This window comes from Misgurnus anguillicaudatus, chromosome 6 (assembly GCF_027580225.2).
Source record: "Misgurnus anguillicaudatus chromosome 6, ASM2758022v2, whole genome shotgun sequence".
Lineage (NCBI taxonomy): Eukaryota > Metazoa > Chordata > Actinopteri > Cypriniformes > Cobitidae > Misgurnus > Misgurnus anguillicaudatus.
The window spans coordinates 24,385,012-24,407,391 of NC_073342.2; the positions used below are offsets into that span (position 1 = coordinate 24,385,012).

A 22,380-nucleotide genomic window follows, 5' to 3' on the forward strand; every position below is an offset into this window, starting at 1 on the left:
TGCGGAGATAATTTTGTTTATATGTGCCCTGTCAATAACAGAGAGATTTTATGTTTGCTTGTTTTTTTTTTAAACGCGTCTCTCTAGTATGTGCACTATTGAGGGCACTTAAACGAGCGCACACACAGAGACCGAGGGTGAATCTCAAACAGCGCAACAGTCGCTCCACATAAAAACTTTACGTGTGTTTCGTTGCTTTATTCGCCAAATGTATGTTAATGGATTACAGTATGAGACACTTTAGCGCGACTCTCTCTAAAGTTTACACATCAAGACATGCTTAATCTTTGCAGATGCGTGCAAACAGCTCGACCGTGAGTGAAACCTGCTTGAGCACGAAGGGGAGGGGTGGGAGACGACTGATCACCGTGAGTGAAACCCAAGCGCTAGCGCACGGTTGACATTCATTTTCGGTTGACTTTTTCGGCTGGATTTTTTATTTCGGCCCGAAACCGATAATGCCATTTTCGGCCGAAATTTTCAGCGACCGAAATTTCGGTGCACCCCTACAATGAAACCTTCTCCTATAAAACTATATCATATTTAAAATGAAAAGGGATAATCTTCACCTTTAATACGTGTTAACTCTTCATACAAAAAAGTGATATCACTTTCCCGTAAACAAGACTTACAGGCTCAGCTTTATATTATTATAAGTGCACCCTGAATGTCATTCAGTGTTAAATGCTGTAATGCAGGGGTCTCAAACTCAAACAGGCTTGGGGCCATTTCTTAGATCGACATCTCATAAAAGGGACAAAGAAGAGCTATTTTAACATTAAAAACACAATTATTTATTTTACATTTATAAATTATTATGCATTTTTTTGCCACCAGGTTGTGTTTTGATATATTATGGATTTCTTCAGTCACAGTATTGTCTTTCATAGTTCCATCTGTGTTAGTCCATAGTTTTGATAAATTTGCTATTATAGTAATATGTGGAGAAAATATTAATAAGTCAATGTGACCCTGAAACTTTTCAATGGTAGTATTTAATGTTACATACTGTTAGAAAAATAAAAAATACTGATCTACTTGTAATTGCTTAGCAAGCTAGTGATATATTTGATACTAGACATTTAATTATATTATACATATTACTCATAACCAGGTGACACAGCAGCATACATACTTCTCGTACTTCTGAATGATGGCGCTTCTCTGAGCAAACACTCCAAAGTCCCGAATATATTCATTGATCGCATGGTGACAATGATGATATGATTTGGCGCGAGGTACAGATGAGAGATTTAAATCCGTATTCCGTTTGCTCGTCGTCCCGGAGATTGCGGCTCATGGTTGCTTAACTACAAACGACGCCACGCGTTTTATAGGGAAGTTGCGCCTTGACCCGCGTTTAACATGTGTTTTTACGCGTGACATGTGAACGGCCACGGGACGCCGTAATGTATATCGGAAATGCTTTTAGAAACCAAATCACAGTTAGCGAAAAATATTATACCGCGAGATATATTGATATTGAATTATTGTCCAGCCCTATGCATTAGGTTTATTGCAATGCACATAGTGTATTTATGTTAATTTTGGACCTGAAAATGTCAAATGGTGTAACCACCAATTGCGCCAAAAAATGAGAGATTAAATATTTTATCCACCTTGATGGCATGTAAGCGCAATCATCAAAAAAAATAAAAAATAAAAAATAATTTTATTAGTTATTTCTAAATGTACATTTTAACGCGTTTTTGTAATACCATAAAAATATTTTTAAAATATAATTTTATTAGTTATTTCTAAATGTACATTTTAAAGCGTTTTTGTAATATTTGTCCTGATTGAAAACAGCTCCTTTTTTTAAATAATCTTTGACAAATGATGTAAAAATGTATGTAAAAAATCATATTACACTAAACTAGATGATTACATTTTATTCCACATTTTTATGAATATATTTATATTTTCATTTAAAAAAATACTAGTTACACCAATTGGCACAGACCGGTTACACCACATTGACATTTTTGCAATTATCCCCCAAATATTCTTTAAAAATTAAATAAAACCAGAAATTTTAGACTCAAAAAAGAGAATGTATGAAAGTAATCTGCAAATTTATTGAAACATTTTAACCCTTTTATATTTAATTGAACCATACGGACACAAAATAATTAACGTCATTGACCCAATATTGAAAACTTCTTAAGAACAACTTTATCCAACTCAGCTTTGTCTTTGTACATTTATCCAGAGATAAAGCTTGAACTCGACGAGAGATGCTGTGCGCAGCGTTGCCAAGTCCTCTGCTTTTTCCACGAGTTGATTTTTTTTCTGTGTGTTAAAGATGAAAGGATTTTGTACATTAGGATGCTTTTAGGATAGTTTTGAATGTTCATTGGGATGATTTTGATACATGAATCTGGCAACCCTGGCTGTGCAGTTGCAAAGACGTTTGGTTTGGATTATATTGAATGTACATGTAAACAAACATTTTAATCAGATTGCAATGTTTAGAGTACATGTAAACTGATTGACAACATTTTGTGCATGTAAACATAGCTACTGTATCAGATTCATACTCTAAAAACAGCATTAACTTGAAATATTATTGAGTCTACATTTAAAGGAACAGTATGTAGGATTGTGGCCAAAACTGGTATTGCAATCACACAACTGGTGTTCAATACACAACATGACAACATAAACATCAGTTGAGGGCTGCAAGTACACTTAAATGACAATATCCTGGCCTGACCACTTCTGTCAGTGATATAAGTATTTGAAATGAAAATGATTTCTTAATGTCTAGTGACATATCAGGGCCATTTTATGATTAATTGATATACATTTCTTACATACTGTTTCTTTAACAAATAGTTTATCCATATCCAGTTAAAGCTTTAAAAACAATATTATTGCACATGTAATAATAACCAGTTGAAATATGAATCATGTGAATTCATCACACTTTCGCCTAAACCATCATGTTCTGTTCCACAGTCCAAAGATGACCAGATTCAAGTAATCGGCAACCTGAAAAACATCTCTATGGCATCCAGCAAGCTGTTGTTGGCCGCCAAGTCCCTCTCTGTGGATCCAGGAGCCGCAAACGCCAAGAATCTCCTCGCAGCTGCTGCACGGTAGGAATAACATTCAGATGTCGTTCTGCAGAGAGCTGAGCGATTATTACCCGAGATAGGAGGCAGTTTGCTGGCTAACGGCAAAACTAAACTAGTCAGCTAAATGTCTTTGCACAGTTAATCATGCAGTCATGCAGTATGGGTGGGTTGCACCAACAAGAATTAGGCTTTAATCTGGTTTAAATGAAGGATTTTTTTGAAAATTCTTTTGCATCAAACTTTAAAAATAATTAGGGTTACATTTACACCATCATTTTGATCCAGGTTTTACAGTAAACCTAGATTGTCTTTAATTTTGTTGCTTCTACAATAGTAAATTAAAATCTTGTAAGGTCAGAATTAGTTTGAAGGGTAGACGTATGCAATATAGAAGTCGTTATCTCTGTTGTGCGCTAAACAAAATCAAAATGTGTGTGTATAAGGTTTGTGTGTGCTTGCATCCCCTCAGATGCAAGAGCAGAGCAGAACACCTGTTTTTGAAGGTTTGGGGCTAAATTGATTTATTTGTCCTTAATAAGAGAGAGAGAGAGGACAACTCGCACATCTGGGCTCATTCGGCTGAAACAGAACCTAGTCTGGTCATGTTGTTTTTGTGAGATGTTTTAATGTTGGTGTGTCAACTCTTTGACAGAACTGCTGGAAGGTGCAATATCTTGTCATTATGACTGTGAGTTTGTGATTTTCTGTCGTCTTGTGTTTCAGAGCAGTGACGGAGAGCATTAACCAGCTCATCACGCTGTGTACCCAGCAGGCACCAGGACAAAAAGAGTGTGACAATGCTCTCAGAGAACTAGAGGTACATACACAAACATTTACTGTATGCATTTGGCAGACAATTTTATCCAAAGCGGTGAATTAAAGATACACATCAGTATCAAAACCCATGCCTTTTGTGCTGCTAACGCAATGCATTACCAACTAAGCTACAGGAACACTCTGTCCTTTTATACAGTTTATATTTTAGATGTTTATTTGCCCTGCCAACTTTTACAACCCTTTTGATAAAACCCATTGTGTTAAATTTATGAACCTTGAAATTCCTGTTTATACTGTGTACGAAAAAACTCTGACCAACAAGTGTTTTAAAAGTCCCAATGCTCACCGTATTTCTCTCCCACATACACGCAGGCCGTTCGAGGAATGTTAGACAATCCCAATGAGCCAGTCAGTGATCTCTCCTACTTTGACTGCATCGAAAGCGTTATGGAGAACTCCAAGGTAAAAAATTATCCGCAGCATTCCCAAAATTCTTCTAGAAACATGCAGCTGTTCGCTTCGAATGCATCTCTAACACATCTCTGCTGCTGACCGAGCAGGTTCTCGGGGAAGCTATGGCTGGAATTTCACAGCACTGTAAGACGGGAAACGTGCCAGCGTTTGGAGATTGTGTAGGTGTGGCATCGAAAGCGCTATGTGGATTGACCGAGGCAGCGGGTCAGGTAAGATGTTAGCCTGGTACTGTCTGATACTACCCCCACAATGCACCTGAAACATTGGGCTTTAGAAATGGGCTTTTATACTATCTTTTTACTATTCAGGCCTCCTATTTGGTCGGCATCTCAGACCCTAATAGCCAGTCCGGTCATCAGGGATTGGTCGATCCCATCCAGTTTGCCAGAGCCAATCAGGCGATTCAGATGGCTTGCCAGAACCTGGTGGACCCAGCCAGCAGCCCTTCCCAGGTTACAATTTTAACTTTTCAGCACTATATTACATTTTTTTGCATCTTGCATATGATTGGCTCTTGTTGATTGTGCCAAACGGAAAGAGTCTTTGTCAATCAAAAAGAGTCTCTGTCAATCAAAAAGAGTCTCTGTCAATCATATTGACTCGCTGTCAATCAAATAGACTCGCTGTCAATCAAAAAAGAGTCACTGTCAATCAAACCAGAGCCAGTGTCAATCAGCCAGTGTCAGTCAACCAGAGCCGGTGTCAATCAACCAGAGCCGGTGTCAATCAACCAGAGCCGGTGTCAATCAACCAGAGCCGGTGTCAATCAACCAGAGCCGGTGTCAATCAACCAGAGCCGGTGTCAATCAACCAGAGCCGGTGTCAATCAGCGAGAGCCGGTGTCAATCAGCGAGAGCCGGTGTCAATCAGCGAGAGCCGGTGTCAATCAGCGAGAGCCGGTGTCAATCAGCGAGAGCCGGTGTCAATCAGCGAGAGCCGGTGTCAATCAGCGAGAGCCGGTGTCAATCAACGAGCACCAGTGTCAATCAACCAGAGCCAGTGTCAATCAACCAGAGCCAGTGTCAATCAACCAGAGCCAGTGTCAATCAGCGAGATTGTGTCAACTCAACTCAGCCAGTGTCAATCAACGAGAGCCAGTGTCAATCAACGAGAGCCAGTGTCAATCAACGAGAGCCAGTGTCAATCAACGAGAGCCAGTGTCAATCAACGAGAGCCAGTGTCAATCAACCAGAGCCAGTGTCAATCAACGAGAGCCAGTGTCAATCAACGAGAGCCAGTGTCAATCAACCAGAGCCAGTGTCAATCAACCAGAGCCAGTGTCAATCAACCAGAGCCAGTGTCAATCAACCAGGGCCAGTGTCAATCAACCAGGGCCAGTGTCAATCAACCAGGGCCAGTGTCAATCAACCAGGGCCAGTGTCAATCAACGAGGGCCAGTGTCAATCAACGAGGGCCAGTGTCAATCAACGAGAGCCAGTGTCAATCAACGAGAGCCAGTGTCAATCAACGAGAGCCAGTGTCAATCAACAAGAGCCAGTGTCAATCAACAAGAGCCAGTGTCAATCAAAAAGAGCCAGTGTCAATCAACCAGAGTCAGTGTAGAGCTGCACGATTAATCGTTAAAAGATCGTGACCTCAATTCGACCCCCCAAACGATCTTAATTCAGCATTTCGACAATTAAATTAAATTACGTTTTCTTGTATTTGGCCCAAGTGTAGTGGGCGTGAAGATTAAGCCTGCATGTAGATTTATTTACCCGATGGATGTTCACGCCGCCAGCGAGAGCATCAAAAAACGCTCAAATGCATTCTCTGGAAATCTCTCAAGCGGAGGTTCCCACCTTCCGATTGGTTGGCGTAGAACGTTTCCGCCTTGCGATTGGTTGGCGCCGAACCGCGTCATAGCTCATTACTATAAAGTAATGTTGATTCATGTCTACTTAAAATGTATATTTTCATTTTTTTCTTTAAATAAAATGAATACATAATAACTCTACAATTAACATTAACTGAATTTAATGATTATGTACACTTATCTGAAACTTTCAGAAGCAGAATTCTTTGCACCTGTAAAAACTATTGTTAAACTAATGTTCAGGGGTTGTACATCTTTAAAATTAACAAAGTTCTTGAGAATCGTGATCTTAATTTTAGGCAAAAGAATCGGGATTCTCATTTTATACAGAATCGTGCAGCTCTAAGTCAGTGTCAATTAAAAAGAGTCAGTGTCAATCAAAAAGAGCCACTTAAAGGCTGAGTAACTGTTAACATTTATTTGTTATGTAGGTTCTGTCGGCAGCTACCATTGTTGCAAAGCACACCTCGGCACTTTGCAACGCCTGTCGTCTGGCGTCTTCCAAAACAGCCAATCCAGTAGCCAGAAGACATTTCGTTCAGTCAGCCAAAGAGGTCGCCAATACCACGGCTAACCTTGTCAAAACTATCAAGGTAAAAGGGAATTATTACCCAATGTTTTTTTTTTTGATACAGAGTAATTATTGAATTTTCTATATTAGCATGAAGCGTCCCTGACCACATGCAACCTCATAGCGTTCAGTGCAGCTCAATTAGTGTAGTATTTTGCCGTAAGTGGTCTGTCTTTACTGTTTTCTCAGGCCTTAGATGGGGATTTCTCGGATGAGAACCGCGAAAGGTGCCGGATAGCCACGACCCCGCTGATTGAAGCTGTGGATAATCTCTCCACCTTTGCCTCCAACCCGGAGTTTGCAAGCATTCCTGCACAGATAAGCCATGAGGTGATGAAGTGCTGAATATTACACAATACTTATGCGTGTCTGTGTGTGCGCATACTTTTATTGTTCACTGTAGAAATGTTTTCCCAGGTGGCCTAAAAATGAATAACAAATGTTTTTTGTTAACATAATATATAAAATATTATTTAATATAGATCAAAAATATACTAGATTTAACAGACCAATAAATCTTAAATAATTTCTTAATTTAAAAGTCCCAAGAAAGGCATGCAGGGGGGATAAAAATGTATTAAAATAATTACAAATTATAAATAATTATAAAAATGTACTCATTCATAAATTTCACTTAACTTTTAGATTAAAAATAATACACATCCTTTTTGTACTAGGTTTAGTGTAAAGTATGGTAAAATGTACTTTAAAAATGTTTCCCCCACAGCCTTGGAATATTGTCTGTAATGTTGAGGTAAATTTAAAGTGCTTTCTCTCAGTTCAGGGACTGAATTTCCTCTTATCCGCCTTTTCACAGCAACCACAAAAGGTCAATGAATGTGTATGAGGTTTTTTTCTATGTTTAGCACACTTGTCGTGTCAGTCTGTTTATAGGAGCGTGGTCCTCTTTTATAAGTGAATTAGTCATTGTTTACAGGTTTTATTATAAAAACCTGATAGTGAAAGTAGCACATGAAGTACTTTTTTCTTATTTAACATGATAGCATCACCAAACACAAGCGAAAGGCCAGTACACTTTAAATAAGCCGCCCAAACAAAATAAAGGCTTTACAACTTCTATGAAATATAGGTGTCATCATTTCTTAAACATAACTTTACACATTTTTTACTCAAGGGTTCAGCTGCCCAGGAACCGATCGTACGCTCGGCTCGTTCGATGCTGGACAGCTCCACCCACCTGTTAGAGACCGCCAGGTCACTCATCATTAATCCCAAAGACCCGCCCACCTGGTCCATCCTGGCAGGCCACTCCCGCACCGTGTCAGACTCCATCAAAGGCCTCATCACGTCCATCAGGTCTGTAAAACCACATAAAAATATAGAAACCAAATTGGCTACTTGATGTTTATACTTCAATTACATCATTTGATTGCCGCTATATTTTTTAATTCGTATTGATGTGCATGACCACCTGTTTCAGTAAAACGTAAAGCTATCCAAAAGCTCTTTTCTCTGTAAATAATAACAGCTGGAAAACAGACCGCTTGCGATTTCGCAGGATTGTATATTACAATCCTAATCGACTCTTAATGGGTTTCCATCTTTGCTGAGAGCACACAGGGTGATTGATGTTGCATGGTAAGAACTGAACACAGATCGTCATGCACGCTTATGCTCATCGAGCGTACAGGCGGTCTGATCTGTGGTCAGCTCCTGTTGGTGTTCTCAACTGTAATAGAGATCGCTAACACTGTCATCCCGCTTTATCCAATCAGAACTATGTGTGTCGCTTTTTATGATAACGTAAAGTGCAATATCCGGATTGAGTCGAGAGGTGTAATTAAATTAAAAAAATCCCTCGGCCAACCCTGTAGCAACCTCTGGTGCTTTGTTGTCATAGGGACAAGGCCCCCGGGCAACGAGAATGTGACCAGTCCATTGACAGCATAAACAAGAGCATCAGGGACATCGAGCAGGTGTCCCTCGCCGCCGTAGGTCAGAGTCTGCCCAGCAGAGATGACATCTCACTGGAGGTAACAATAAAAGCTTTTCTCTATTTCCTGCTGTTATCGCGATGTGTTCATGTTAGAATAACACATTATCGTATGCGTTATTCAAATATGACGCTGTGCGGTTTTACTGTATTTAGGGCAAAGCTCAGTGTTGGTTATTTGCAGAGTAATGTAATGCTTTATACACTGTCAAAACTGAAAGTTGGATCTACAGAGTTCCCATGGGTCCTTAAAAAGTTTGTGAATCTGGGAGAAATAATTCAAGGATAATATCATACAATTTCTAGACTTAAGTGCTAAACTGTTCGCTTTAAATGCTTATATCTTCTGTATGCGAATGTTGATTCATACCAAAATGCTTTTTTGCATAGTTGTGTTTGACATATAAAAACGTCTCGGGTTACGTATGTAACTGTTGTTCCCTGAGAAGGGAACGAGACGCTGCGTCTCCCTTGCCATACTTCCTGCGTCCCTGTAATGCCGTCTTTGGCAATATTTTAGATAGCGATATACTTCCTGGCTCCCACTTCACCCTGTCTTTCTCGTTAAGCCTCACCATTGGTTGAATTTGATATACACATTCAGACGCACTTTGGAGGTGTCCCCAATGTGTCAACGCAGTGACGCAGTGCGAGTTCCCTCAAAAGGGAACTGTAACAATGTATCTTAAAAGGTAACACGATGTAACCTTGCTCTCACGTGAAATGTGTCCCCACATTTAGTCCTTGAATTTGAGGGTATTGGACCTGGAAAGTCCTTAAGTTAACTTAAATATGGGAACCCTGGATCTACTTAAAATTACTTTAATTGGTAACACTTAGGGTTATAATTTTTTTAACTTAAAAAAAAATTACCAATGAAAGTAATTTTTTAGGTTAATCCAACTTTTACTTTTTACAGGGTACATCTGCTGGTAATGTTACTCATTGTTAGCTGTGTTAGTTCATTGCATTGGTTTTCAAATGGGGTACGCGTACCCCTAGGGGTACTGCAGGGGGCACGTGAGAGAAAGTGGAAACTGACATTTAGGAATAAATCAATAAAATCAGTAAATCATGATGATAGTATTTTTATATGACATTAGGACTACACAAAGATGCATTAAAAAAATCATAAATTTAAAGCATATTGTACAAAATGCATGTGTAGGTTCAAGTTTACTTTCTTTTGTGGTGTTGCTGTGCGTATATATATTTAAGTAAGTGACATCTGTCAGTGTTGTAAATATGTTTGAGAGGTGGGTTCTTAAAAGAGGATGCTAAAAATAAAAAACAACCCAGAGCCTCAAATATACCACCAGTTTTGTGATGAATACTAATAAGCAATAAACCTGCTCTGGGGCATCAGATAGCCTATAATGTCTCTCATTTCAATGTATTTTAAAGGTAAATGTTGTTGTCTGGTTAAGGGGTACTCGGCTTGATAAAATCATAAAAATGGGTGCTTCAGCCAAAAAAGTTTGAGAACCACTTGTTTATTGTATCAAAAAGTACACTGTAAAAATATATATTTGTCGCCTTAAAGTCGCATTGGTTTTGCAAGTTATTTCAATATTTAAAATTTAAAGGTGCCAAAGAATGCATTGAAAAAATCTGTTGAATTGTTTTCTGATATCTACATAGAAGGTATCTGGCTTTATTAAGTGCAAAAATTATCCAGAGATAGTTTTACGTGTCCATTTACAACCCTAGGATTTGCCCTCAGTACGACATGGTTTGTTATTACGTTATTTGACAAGGTCATGAGTAATAATGTTGAGCTCCACTCTGATTGGCTGTTAATCAGTAGCTGGTCTGAGTCTGTATCAGACGAAGATGCAAATTTTAGGAATAATGAATTGTTTGGAGATTGTTAATGGATGTTACTGAGTGGTAAGTTTTTTTTTAGTTTTTTTTAGTATAGAGCTACAAAATGTAACTGTAACATCAATAGTAGAACTTCAGCATAAATGTTAGCATATAGCATTAACTAGCACATAGCGCTAACATAGCAGTCACAACTTTGTTTTTAGCATTGTAACAACATTGTAATTAATGTGTAATTTAATGTTGGGGCGTACATCATGACTGTAATGTCACAGTCGGTGTTATGTTGAGATTGGTCTGTTTTCTAGAGGAGTTTTGCATGAGCGAGGTTTACATAAGGAGGAAACAATAGTGTTTGAGACTCACGATATGTCATTAAGATGTATAGAACTCTTATGCTACGTACACACCAAACGCCTAGCATCGCGTTCCTCGCTCTAGATTACTTGCGGGATTTAAGTTTGTGTCATACAAATTTTTTGCTTGTGTTGAATATTTTGAATCTGCACAAAGACTCGTTTAAAGCGAAAAGCACATTATCGCAGCAAACACGCCGCCCAATTCGCATCGCCCCACGCAAGTTTGCATCTAGTCTTTTCATTGACTTTGTATGTAATCTACTCGTTAAAATCATTGAATGCGCATTTGGTTGTGTATGCCCCATTAGTATTTATATTTACCTAGGTACAGTAAATACAGTTTTCCATTCTATGGCACCTTAAAATAAAATACCAGTGGTGAGTTGTTGTAACTTATAAAAACAAGTTGAATTTGCTTAAAGGGATAGTTCACCCAAAAATGAAAATTGTGTCATTATTTATTCACTCTTAGGTACCCCTATGTAAATGTTTATGAGACTGTTATCCCATCAGGCTTTGCAGGAGCAGCTGACCTCTGCCGTGCAGGAGATCGGTCATCTCATTGACCCTATCAATACTGCAGCACGGGGGGAAGCCGCACAACTCGGACATAAGGTAAAAACCTGCCTGAAATACATTATATACATAACAGTTTACATTTGTATGTAAGATATCAACAGATCATCCTCGTTTTCCAGGTGTCTCAGTTGGCGAGCTACTTCGAGCCGGCTATTGTGGCGTCGGTGGGCCTGGCGTCTAAACACGCCGACCACCAGCAACAGATGAACATACTGGATCAGACCAAAACCCTGTTCGAATCGGCTCTACAGATGCTCTATGCTGCCAAAGAGGGGGGAGGGAACCCTAAGGTATATGCTGTGTTTTTACAAAATAATTTAGCTTTTGCTCAGAAAGACACACACTAATGTTCACGGCATTGATGCGACACTCGTCTTTATATTGCAGGCGACTCACACCCATGATGCAATAGCTGAGGCGGCCCAGCTGATGAAGGAGGCCGTCGATGACATCATGGTGACGCTGAATGAGGCAGCGAGTGAAGGTGGGATGGTGGGCGGCATGGTGGAATCCATCGCTGAAGCTATCGGACGGGTCAGTGAGTTCATTTAACTATATCCAAAACCACTGATATGGGTAATTCGCACGAAGCCTTGAAGCCAATTTTTGCACATATAAGGTGAACTTACTATAAACATTATTTTTAGAGGATTTAAATTTCCTATAGAATTATTAACATTTTTTAGATTATCATTATCGAAAATTATCATTACCGCAACATGATATTACATTAAATATATGCATTGACAAACTCATGTTTCGGTAATGAGAACTAAAAAGTTGTCTAGGTACTATGAAAAACAAAATTTCAACTGGAGAGATAAAATAAGAACTGCTTACCTGGTAGCCATCTTGAGTGTCACAGTCAATTATGTCCCTTACAACAATTTTTTTTTGAAAATGTTAGTTCCTTGAGGGCTTAAATAACGATTGAAAATGGTTGCGGAGGATGACAAAATTGGTCTTGGACACATTATATTCATTATGTCTCTACATTTACCAATGATCACCAAATACCACATGTTTCTTTACTGTAAATGTTAATAGTATAACATGCACTGAAGCTTTTTATTTATTAGATTTTTTTATTATAAATATTTCCATGTCAAAGAACCCAAATCCAGTCATGGACACGTTGCGGTAATGAAAATTTTCCCCTTAAATGTGGAAAATACAACAAAATTGTTTTGTATGATGTCATTTGAAATCCTGTGCAAAATAGTACATGAAGAGATGTTTGTAACTGTATGCTTCTTATTTTGAGAGCATTTTCTTTTTTTATCAAAATGTTTCGTCTAATTTCGTGAGAATCAGCCATATGTGTTTAGCTAATAGCAGTATCTTTAGAGAGTAAAATATTGGGATTCAAAAGATTGCAGTAAATCATTTTTTATATTCATACCTGGGTATAAGCAGAAATGTAGGTTTGAAAATGGTTTAAGATGCTTTACTTATAGGTCACTGATTTAATATGAATTTGTGGCATCGAGCATCTTGTTAACTCAAAAGGTCACATTTACTTACTTGCCTTAAAGCACACAGTATGTACTTGCCGAATTATTCTAGGATCATAACATGGATCATCAGGTTTTGCAATAACTTTATGGAGATCATGTCAGCTTAAGTGCATGTTGTCAAAAAGCAGGCATATGAAATACTAAGGTAGCATGCACACCAAAGCGTTTACGCCGGCGGCCGACATTTGTTTTTAATTGTTTCCAATTGAAGTGCGGCACTTTAAAAAAAGCCAGCAGCTGGCAGGTTTTGTCCGCACTGAGCAACAAGAGTTGAAAAATATTCAACTTTGGGTGAAAAGCTCAGCTCGTCAAATGTCACGTCTCACTCAGCGTCCAATCACAGTGGAGGAGGGGCGGGACAAATATCACAACAACCAATCGGTGCATCATTTAACGACATAGCAGAAGTTCAGCTAAAAAAGCTGGCAAGCGCCTACATTCGGTGTCCGCTTGGCGTTTTCATACGTGTTTAAATGCTTTGGTGTGCACGCACCCTAAGGAATTATCAAGGCCATGCACATTTTTACGGCATAATATATTTTGCAATATTTTTTATAAAATTAGTAAAATTATCATTGTGAACAAGCTAAAAGGGTTTATAAATACTTGAAAAACATTGTGGATTATGAACTTGGCATTTAAATATAACATTTTATATCAAATTATCATAAAAAAAGAAAGTCCTATACTTCTGGGACATCAATTTTACAGATAAGTCTGGCAGTTATATTGGTCTATCGCTGTCCAAAAATGGATTTAGCCCCATCTAGTGGTGAAATTGTATTTTGCATTCAAACGAATAGTGCTCTCTAGCGCCTCGCTTTTCCAAATGCGTGTTGCAACTACGTTATGTACTCACTGATCTCCTTGTCCGTTTCAGCTAGTTCATGTGTTTTGAATGAAAACGTGTTGTGGAAACGCATTGGAAGGCTAGTGCTTTTTGCCCCTATCTGCTATTATTGTTTATCAATATGGTGGAACGCCATGGAAGCCTCCTTGGACTTACCCATTCAATGTAAACAAAAAGAAGAAATTCTAAGCTTAAAAAGAAAAGTCAGATCACTGGCAGAGGTCATTTGACACCAACGAGGACATATTTATGAATAAAGACATTGATTTTGATTTAATAAAACACTTAAAACCCTACATACAGTCACTTTAAGTGGGATTGCACGCAAGTATCCTTTTTGAAGCTGACATCTGACGTATTGAAGCTGTCTTTTTATGTCATTATTAGACTGACTTGACACAGCATTCATCAGTGCTGGATGTATGCGGTCTTTTATTATACTGTCATGGAAGACAATACCAGCCAATGGGGTATTCGTCTTCATGTGTTTTCCATTGGAAGCAATCACAGTATCGTGCACATCCACAGCTCAAAGACCGTCATTTGTATTAGGACTCTCTCCAGCAGTAAGTCATTATTATCTGGATGTGTTCACTTCACAGATGGATGAAGGAACGCCGCCAGAGCCTGACGGCACTTTTGTGGATTACCAGACCACCATGGTGAAGTTTTCAAAAGCTATCGCTATAACAGCACAGGAAATGGTAAGCACATGTCAAACACATCCTTTCTTTTAAAACGGCCACACTTTTGGTTTGACGCATGTTGGCTAAATCTGTGGAGACGGTTTCACTGGCCACAAGGCCATAAATGTTACACAGTCTGTAAAAACCCAGTTTAAGTCATTGTTTGTGATTTACTGTTTTCTACATAAAATCATCTTACATGTAAAGAACATTGTGTGAAAATATAATCTTCATATCTTTAAGAGGACACTACACTTTTTTGAAAATATGCTCTTTTTCCAGCTCCCCTAGAGTTAAACATTTGATTCTTACCGTTTTGGAATCCATTCAGTTGATCTCCAGGTCTGGCGCTAGCACTTTTAGCATAGCTTAGCACAATCCATTGAATCTGATTAGTCTATTAGCATCACGCCTAAAAAATAACCAAGGAGTTTATGTATTTCTTCTGTAGTTACATTGTGTACTAAGACCAACGGAAAATTAAAAGTTGCGATTTTCTAGGTCAATATGGCTATAGGAGCTATACTCTTATTCTGGTCGAATAATCAAGAACTTGCTGCTGTAACATGGCTGCAGGATGCGCAATGATATTATGCAGCAGCCGAAAATAGTCCCCTTAGTAACTTTTAATGGCAGGGGACTATTTTTGGGCAGTGCGTAATGTTATCATATTAAATGTCCCATTAATATTGACTGAGTAAGGTCATGTCAAAGACTGAAATCAATGATTGAAATTAAACTTTGATTCTGATATTTTTAGTATTCTAAGAAAGTCTAGTAATTTCTTATATCCATTATAATTATTAAAACTATATTGTAACTTAAATTTAGTTTAAAAGCCTTTTAACAATATAATTACTCAACTTAAGAACAGTGTTGCCAACATAGCTCCTTTATTAGCTGCGTTTCTATTAAAGATTTGCGCAAAACATTCGCTTTAAATAATAATGTAGACAAAAAATATTGCAAAATGACGGCATTTCGATTATCCAATGCAATTAAATTATGCAATAAAAAAAAAATTTTCCTTGCAATAAGTCATTCCAAAAACCATGGGATGGGTGTGTTTGACTTCATACGGTGCCGCACAAACCAAATGCAGATGATATTAAAATATTGCGAGAGCGATTCGAAAGAATACAAAGCAATCGACTCCCAAATCGCTCTTGCTGTATTTTGATGTTATGTGCTTGTCGGTTCTTGTGACGTCACGTAAAGTCGAACACACCTCTTCTGTCTTGTCCTCGAACCAAATATATCGCACCATATTAAAAGCCGCATTCACATTAGCAGCGACTAGCAGTAGCAGAGCGACGCAATCTCATTGATTTCAGTTTAACTTTATGCAAATGATGAGCGACTACCAATGAGAACAAAGTAGTGGGGTTCACGTAATCCGTCTCTCATCAGTTACTGGAGTGGACGGTACTCGTTTGTTTATGAAAACCAGATTTAGACACGCCTCCTAACAACCTCTTTGAAAGAGATGAGCGGCACACAGCGACAAAGTCGCTTATAATGTAAATGTACCTTAACTCCCGCCAACATTTAAAAAAAAGTTGCCATCCAGCGCCAGCATTTTTTATGATTCTCACAAAAGTTTAATACCTTCCAGAAAATTTTCTTCTTTAAATATATAAACATACAATATATCAACTAAAAAAGAACAGACCCTATACTTTCATAAAAAACGATTCACTTTTCATAAAAAACGATTCATCCTATATCCATTTTTTCTCTTTTTATCACCTTTTAAATATGGGTAGGTTTCTTCAAAAATACCAAATTTTAAACAAAAAGCTGAGATAATTGTATTTTTGTGAAGGGCTTTTGATAGAGATCAGATTCGGAGCGATGATCAAAACATACACAAAGTTCTTGCTGTTTAGCCTGCGTGGATGCTTCCGGGTTTTATAAGTTGGGTGAGAGCGCCACCTGGTGGATAATAGCGGAAATGCGAATTGCCGTAAAAAACTCGTCATTGGCAGGGAAGCGTTTTCTCTTAATTGACGAGTTAACTCGAGTTAACTCGTCAATAGCGGGGAAAGAGTTAAAGAATGATCATGTGACTTTTACGCTCGTCAGGTAAATGCGATATATTCCTTTTTCGAATTGTCCGAAAAACCATATCACCCGTGCGTAAGAATTTTTTGCAATATATGGCAGTTTAAGCAAAATTGCAGTGTTTCCAATGGGCACATTTTCAATTACCTATTTTAATACAGTACAGAATGTAGACTGTTAGAGGAAAATTATCAAAAAATTGTCCCTAGCTGTCACCGGAATGGTACTCTTTTAAAAAGTGCACCTTTGGAGCTAAAGAGTGCATTTTAGTACCTGAAAGGTAGATATTGGGTGTATTTATATCTGGTACATATTAGGACCTTTTTAAAGGTGACAGCTTGGGACCATGTTTTGACCATTTTTTCTGACTGTGTAGGAGAAACAAAACAAAACCACACGATGACATTACAGCTATACTGACGTATGACGTCATCATCTGACAATATTTAGAGACTTTTCAAGCAGGCTTTAGCATAAACATAGTTTCAGTGGCAATACTGATTGAAAATTTATGAAATGTTACACTTTAATGAATAACAGTGTGTGAATAAATATTGGTTAGAATTTTTTTTATAAAAATGTATAAATATCGTCCCTTAAAGCAACACTATGTAGTTTCCATGTAAAATGACTTACGGCTCCCCCATGTGGTTGAAAAGGGCAACAGTGCCTGGTATCAGACACTCTTCTGCAGGCAGGGGGAGGGGCGGGGCTGTGTGCTCTACCCTCCACCGACACTTTCAGAGTGTGCTTGTAGCAGCTAAGAGGCTGCTCAGGTTGCAGCAACAGTACAATTTGTCCAGTTAAGAGTTGTTCTATCACTGAAATAATTTTAGAGACATTATTTAAAGGTTGAAAAACTACATAGTGTTGCTTTAATAAAAGCATGACTTTTTCAAACTGTGTCGCATTGATCAAACAGCTCATATTTCCTACTTACACTGCCGTGTCTCCTGTTATGTGACTCCAGATGACTAAATCTGTGACATGTCCAGAAGAGTTGGGTGGGCTGGCGTCTCAGGTGACTGTGGATTACAGCCAGCTGGCACAGCAAGGCCGTCTGGCAGCCTCCACCGCCGAGCCAGAGGAGGTGAGGATCAATCCAGCACTCTCTGACTACATACCACAGATCACTGATCTGAGATCTGCTCACTTACACATACAGATGCACAAGCGCAGATGGTTCAAAGACCACCACACAAACGTTTGATTTAAAGGAATAGTTCACCCAAAAATAAACATTTATTTTAGCATGGCTTTTATTCTGATTCTTTACCAAGCCAAAATAATAAAAAGCATAACATAAATTGTACATAAAAGTTATCTGTAATACTTTTGTGATGTGTTTCAAGTCATCTAAAGTCATGTTTTATATACAATAACTAGATTATATTTAGCCTGCCTTTAATGAAATTTTACTGGTTTTAAAGAAAGTGAGTTTGAAATTGTATAAGTAATTGATGACAAATTTTTGCATGACCTATTCCCTCGTACATTGTTTGGGTTTGTTTCAAACTCATTAACACCATTTTATTTCAGTGTTATTAAACTATCAAAGCGAATACACACAATGTTACACTTTCACATTCCAGCACTTTGAGGCCATAAGCAAACTATAAACACAGACCAACACATTTCACACCTTTTCTCTGATCTATTAATTCTTGTTCACATAAAAAATAAAAAAGGGAATTCGATATGTGAACTCGCTAGCCATCAGCTCTCTCTTCGCTAGCTTTTCCGCACACCGTAAGTGCCGCTGCCGTTACCATAGTAACCATGCGCCCCCACGAGCCTTTAAAGCCCGTTGCGATATACATAATGAAGAGCCGCCCACCCACGAGTCTGTGTGTCAGATAATGAACATACATCGCTGTCGGGCTCCCTCAAAGGCCAACACAATCACTTTTTAATTATCACATACAGTTGTGTTGAACAGAGGCTGTGCCTTTTACAGTCACATGCGTGAGGATTTCTACTGAATCCTCATCTAAATTGGTGTGTTTCCAGGTTGGATCCCAGATCAAGTCGCGGGTGCAGGAGTTGGGTCACAGCTGCATCTACCTGGTGCAAAAGGCCGGAGCCCTTCAGATCAGTCCGACGGACAGCTTCACCAAAAGAGAGTTGATCGAATACGCCCGTGCCGTCACTGAAAAGGTACGGTTGCTTCTTGAGCTCATTGAACTTTTAAATACATGTGATCCTGTCTGTGAAATCCAGACTAATGTCTTATAATCTTATTATAAGATTTAGGAGAATCAAAGATTAATTTCAATCTTTCACATAACTACAGTCAATATTAAAGATATCAAGATGATATTTTCACAGAATGACCTTTACATTATGTAGGATGATTTTATAAATCACTAAAAATGACTTTAGTTGGGTGTACACAGGCTGGGTCACATGTAAGGCAACAAAAAAGTATTGTCAATAATTATAAGTTTGTTTAAATCACTAACTATAATCATTTTTTATCATAGGGTTGTTGAGTGCTTCATTCTGATTGGTTGAGAAACATTCTAGGGGTGGGCATTATTTTTTAGTTAACGCACAGCTATGAAGTATTTCCAGGTTTGTCGACCTCGTCACATTTCCATATTACTAAGCCAAGTTTAACTGAAATATCGGATTTATTTAACTCTTTCCCCGCCATTGATGAGTTATCTCGTCATTTAAGAGAAAACGCTTCCCTGCCAATGACGAGTTTTTACGACAATCCATATTTTCGCTATTGTCCACTTGATGGCGCTCGCACACAACTTATGCACAGAATATTTACTGTTTTGAAATCCATATGTGCTTTATATTTTGATCATAGTTCGGAATCTAATCTCTTTACAAATAAAAATTAAACAGATTTTTGTTTGAAAACAGAGTGTTTGATCTTTAATACGTTTATATGTTTAAAAAAAATTCTGAATGGCATTACATTTTGTGAAAATCATGAAAAATGCTGGCGCTGGCTTGCAACTTTTTTAACTAGTTCCTAACAAGCCATTTTTTTAAAAGTTGGCCGCCAGCATTTTTTGTGATTTTCACAAAATGCCTTCCAGGAAAATTTTCTTCAAAAAATATATAAACATACAAATATATCAAATGAAAGAACAGACCATCTGCGTTCAAACGAACAATAAACAAACAAAATGGGAACGTTTCATCCTATCTATATTTTGTCTTTGAACATTTTAAAAAATTCTTTAAAAATAAAAATTTTTAGCAAAAAGCTGAAATAATTGCATTTTTGTAAATAAATTTAGTTTGAGATGAGATTCAGAACGATTATCGAATAATACACAGAGTTTAAAATTTGTAAATAACATTTTGTCTTCAGTTTTTTCATAAATTTGGTAAGTCATCTAGTGGAAAAATTCATCATGAACACTTTTTTATGCAAATGTTTTCTCTTAATTGACGAGATAACTCGTCAATGGCGGGGAAAGTTAAAAACGCTGGCGGGAAAAGAGTTAATTTCAACAAATAAAACATAAATATATGTGTGGTAGGGAAAGAAATAAATGGAAAATAATTTATTAAAGTAACAAGTAAAAAAAAACAATAAATAAACACTAATAGCCTGCTTGTTCAGTTTTGCTTTTGCTTCATTCTGAAAAATGTAGAACTAGAATAAATATATACATAAATACTGAAGAAAACATTTTTATATAATAAATATTGATAGGCCAACTTGTATACATTGATCACATTTTGCAAACACCGGTGTATCTCTCTCCAGGGGTCCTTGAAAATTTCTGAATCTGGGGGAAAAAATCAAGGCCCTGGGAAGTTTTTGAAAACATACATACATAGATACAGGTCATTAAAAGTGCTAAAAGTAAAAAAAATCCATATTATTCCCTGTGTAGTGTAGGATAATATCATAACAAGTCTAGACTTTTTAAGCACACGTGCTAAACTGTTTGCTTTAAATGCTTATATCTTCTGTATGTGAATGTTGATTCATACCAAAATGCTTTTTTGCATAGTTGTGTTTGACACCTAAAAACATCTTGGGTTATGTATTGCTCCCTGGGAAGGGAACGAGACGCTGCGTCTCCCTTGCCATACTTCCTGCACCCCTGTAACGCCATCTTTGGCAATATTTCCTTAAGCGATATACTTCCTGGCTCCCGCATCACTCTGTCTTTGTCGTTAAGCCTCACCATTGGTTGAATTTGATATACACATTCAGATACACTTACCCCTGGAGGCGTCCCCAAAGTGTCACTGCAGTGATGCAGCACGAGTCCCCTTGAAAGGGAACTGTAACAATGTATCTTAAAAGGTAACACGATGTAACCTTGCTCTCACTTGAAATGTGTCCCCACATTTAGTCCTTGAATTTGAGGATATTGGACCTGAAAAGTTCTTGAAAGGTCCTTGAATTTGAAGTTAACTAAGGTTTGGGAACCCTGTCTCTCTCTCTCTCTCTCTCTCTCTCTCTCTCTCTCTCTCTCTCTCTCTCTTTCTCTGTGCAAACCTTTTAAACACCTGAACATATCTTATAATATGGTAACCGTGGTATTAGTGAAATTGGTCCATTATTCGCAAATAATGAGCATCCATTACCACCTTGGATTTTATTATTTTCAATTATTTGAAAGGCCTGTTCACAATTATTCCTTACATATTACATTTATGCATACTATAGATGTTGCATATAAGTGATCAGTTTGGATATTGGATGACCTGTAACATAACCTGGAAAAATTGTAATTGTGAAAAAGCAGCATGTTGTTGTGGAAATGATTTACCAGTAGCCTGAGGTAGAAACCGTGAGAGTCGACTGCTCGAGTGCATTCGGTGCCTACAGCTATTTTCATACCGTTCACGAATGATTGCAAAAAACCCCTGTTGCTTTTTCTGTGACATTATATAAAGCGAATTGGATTCATCTCTATATTCTTCGTCTTTGATTACATCTCAATAGCATGCGTTTGTTCTGTCCCCGCTGTGGTCATGCTGTTGCCTCTCACTGCTTTAAATGAGCTCAGTTTAAATATGTCCCAACTCCCCCACCAGACAATTCCAGTCAGTTTGAACCTCGGCACAGCCAGGAATCATTTCTGTAATGTGAATATGGATTTTTCTGTTTAAATAACTCCCTCTTTGGTTTTATCTGCTAGTGAGGACCATCTTATTTAACTTTTGTCTCTGAAAAAATGTAAAATTGATTAAATTGTAAATTGTAAAATTTACTTATCTGTATAGCGCTGTTTTTACTGTCCTCAAAATGGTCTGATGTCTTTCTTGTCCTATGAAGTCCCTCGTTCAGAAATACGTATCGAGTTCTGATTGTGTAGTTTGTTCAGTGTGTTGTAATTCGATAGCAGCTTAGCTTGCCGTTAGCTTAGCTTGCCGTTAGCTTAGCTGGCGACTGACGTATTCCTGTGGGCGGAGTTTAGTAAAAAAAACTTCTAGTGACGTCATTAAAGCAGGAAGTAGAGGACTGTAGTCCAAACCGGCCATTCGCTGTAGGCATTGAAAGGCGAATTCGGTTAAATAAAATATATCGCCTGGCAGTGAACTTTGACCTTTATCATTTTACAGGTATTATTTATGTTATTATAGCAACATTACACACTAACTAGGGTTTAAAAAATAGGATCACAAACGTGACCTTTAATACACAGATCAGTAATATCTGGGCTTAAGGGCCACCTTCAAAGCTGTGCTCGACTTCATTGAAGGTTCACACTTACTTAAAACTGTACTGTAATAAAATGCAGGACTCGTATTACTGCACATTCAGTATTATGCATTAAATAACAAGCAATTAAAGTCTCGTAATCTAATTACATCCAACTTTTTACAACAGGGTCAGGCATA

General features: G+C 37.9%; 1 protein-coding gene across 3 annotated transcripts in view; it reads left to right on the top strand.

The window, feature by feature from the left end:
• The window catches only part of tln2b (talin 2b), a 170,519-nt gene that overhangs the window by 120,759 nt on the left and 27,380 nt on the right, over positions 1 to 22,380 (top strand). For all 3 annotated transcript variants that reach the window (XM_073868820.1, XM_073868821.1, XM_073868822.1), the window contains exons 30-44: positions 2,962 to 3,101; positions 3,804 to 3,897; positions 4,230 to 4,319; positions 4,418 to 4,540; positions 4,640 to 4,783; positions 6,579 to 6,740; positions 6,908 to 7,048; positions 7,854 to 8,035; positions 8,580 to 8,712; positions 11,369 to 11,470; positions 11,554 to 11,724; positions 11,822 to 11,968; positions 14,404 to 14,505; positions 17,522 to 17,641; positions 18,562 to 18,708. In XM_073868820.1, coding sequence (XP_073724921.1) covers positions 2,962 to 3,101; positions 3,804 to 3,897; positions 4,230 to 4,319; positions 4,418 to 4,540; positions 4,640 to 4,783; positions 6,579 to 6,740; positions 6,908 to 7,048; positions 7,854 to 8,035; positions 8,580 to 8,712; positions 11,369 to 11,470; positions 11,554 to 11,724; positions 11,822 to 11,968; positions 14,404 to 14,505; positions 17,522 to 17,641; positions 18,562 to 18,708 — 1,998 coding nt within the window. The remainder of the gene's footprint in view (positions 1 to 2,961; positions 3,102 to 3,803; positions 3,898 to 4,229; positions 4,320 to 4,417; positions 4,541 to 4,639; positions 4,784 to 6,578; positions 6,741 to 6,907; positions 7,049 to 7,853; positions 8,036 to 8,579; positions 8,713 to 11,368; positions 11,471 to 11,553; positions 11,725 to 11,821; positions 11,969 to 14,403; positions 14,506 to 17,521; positions 17,642 to 18,561; positions 18,709 to 22,380) is intronic.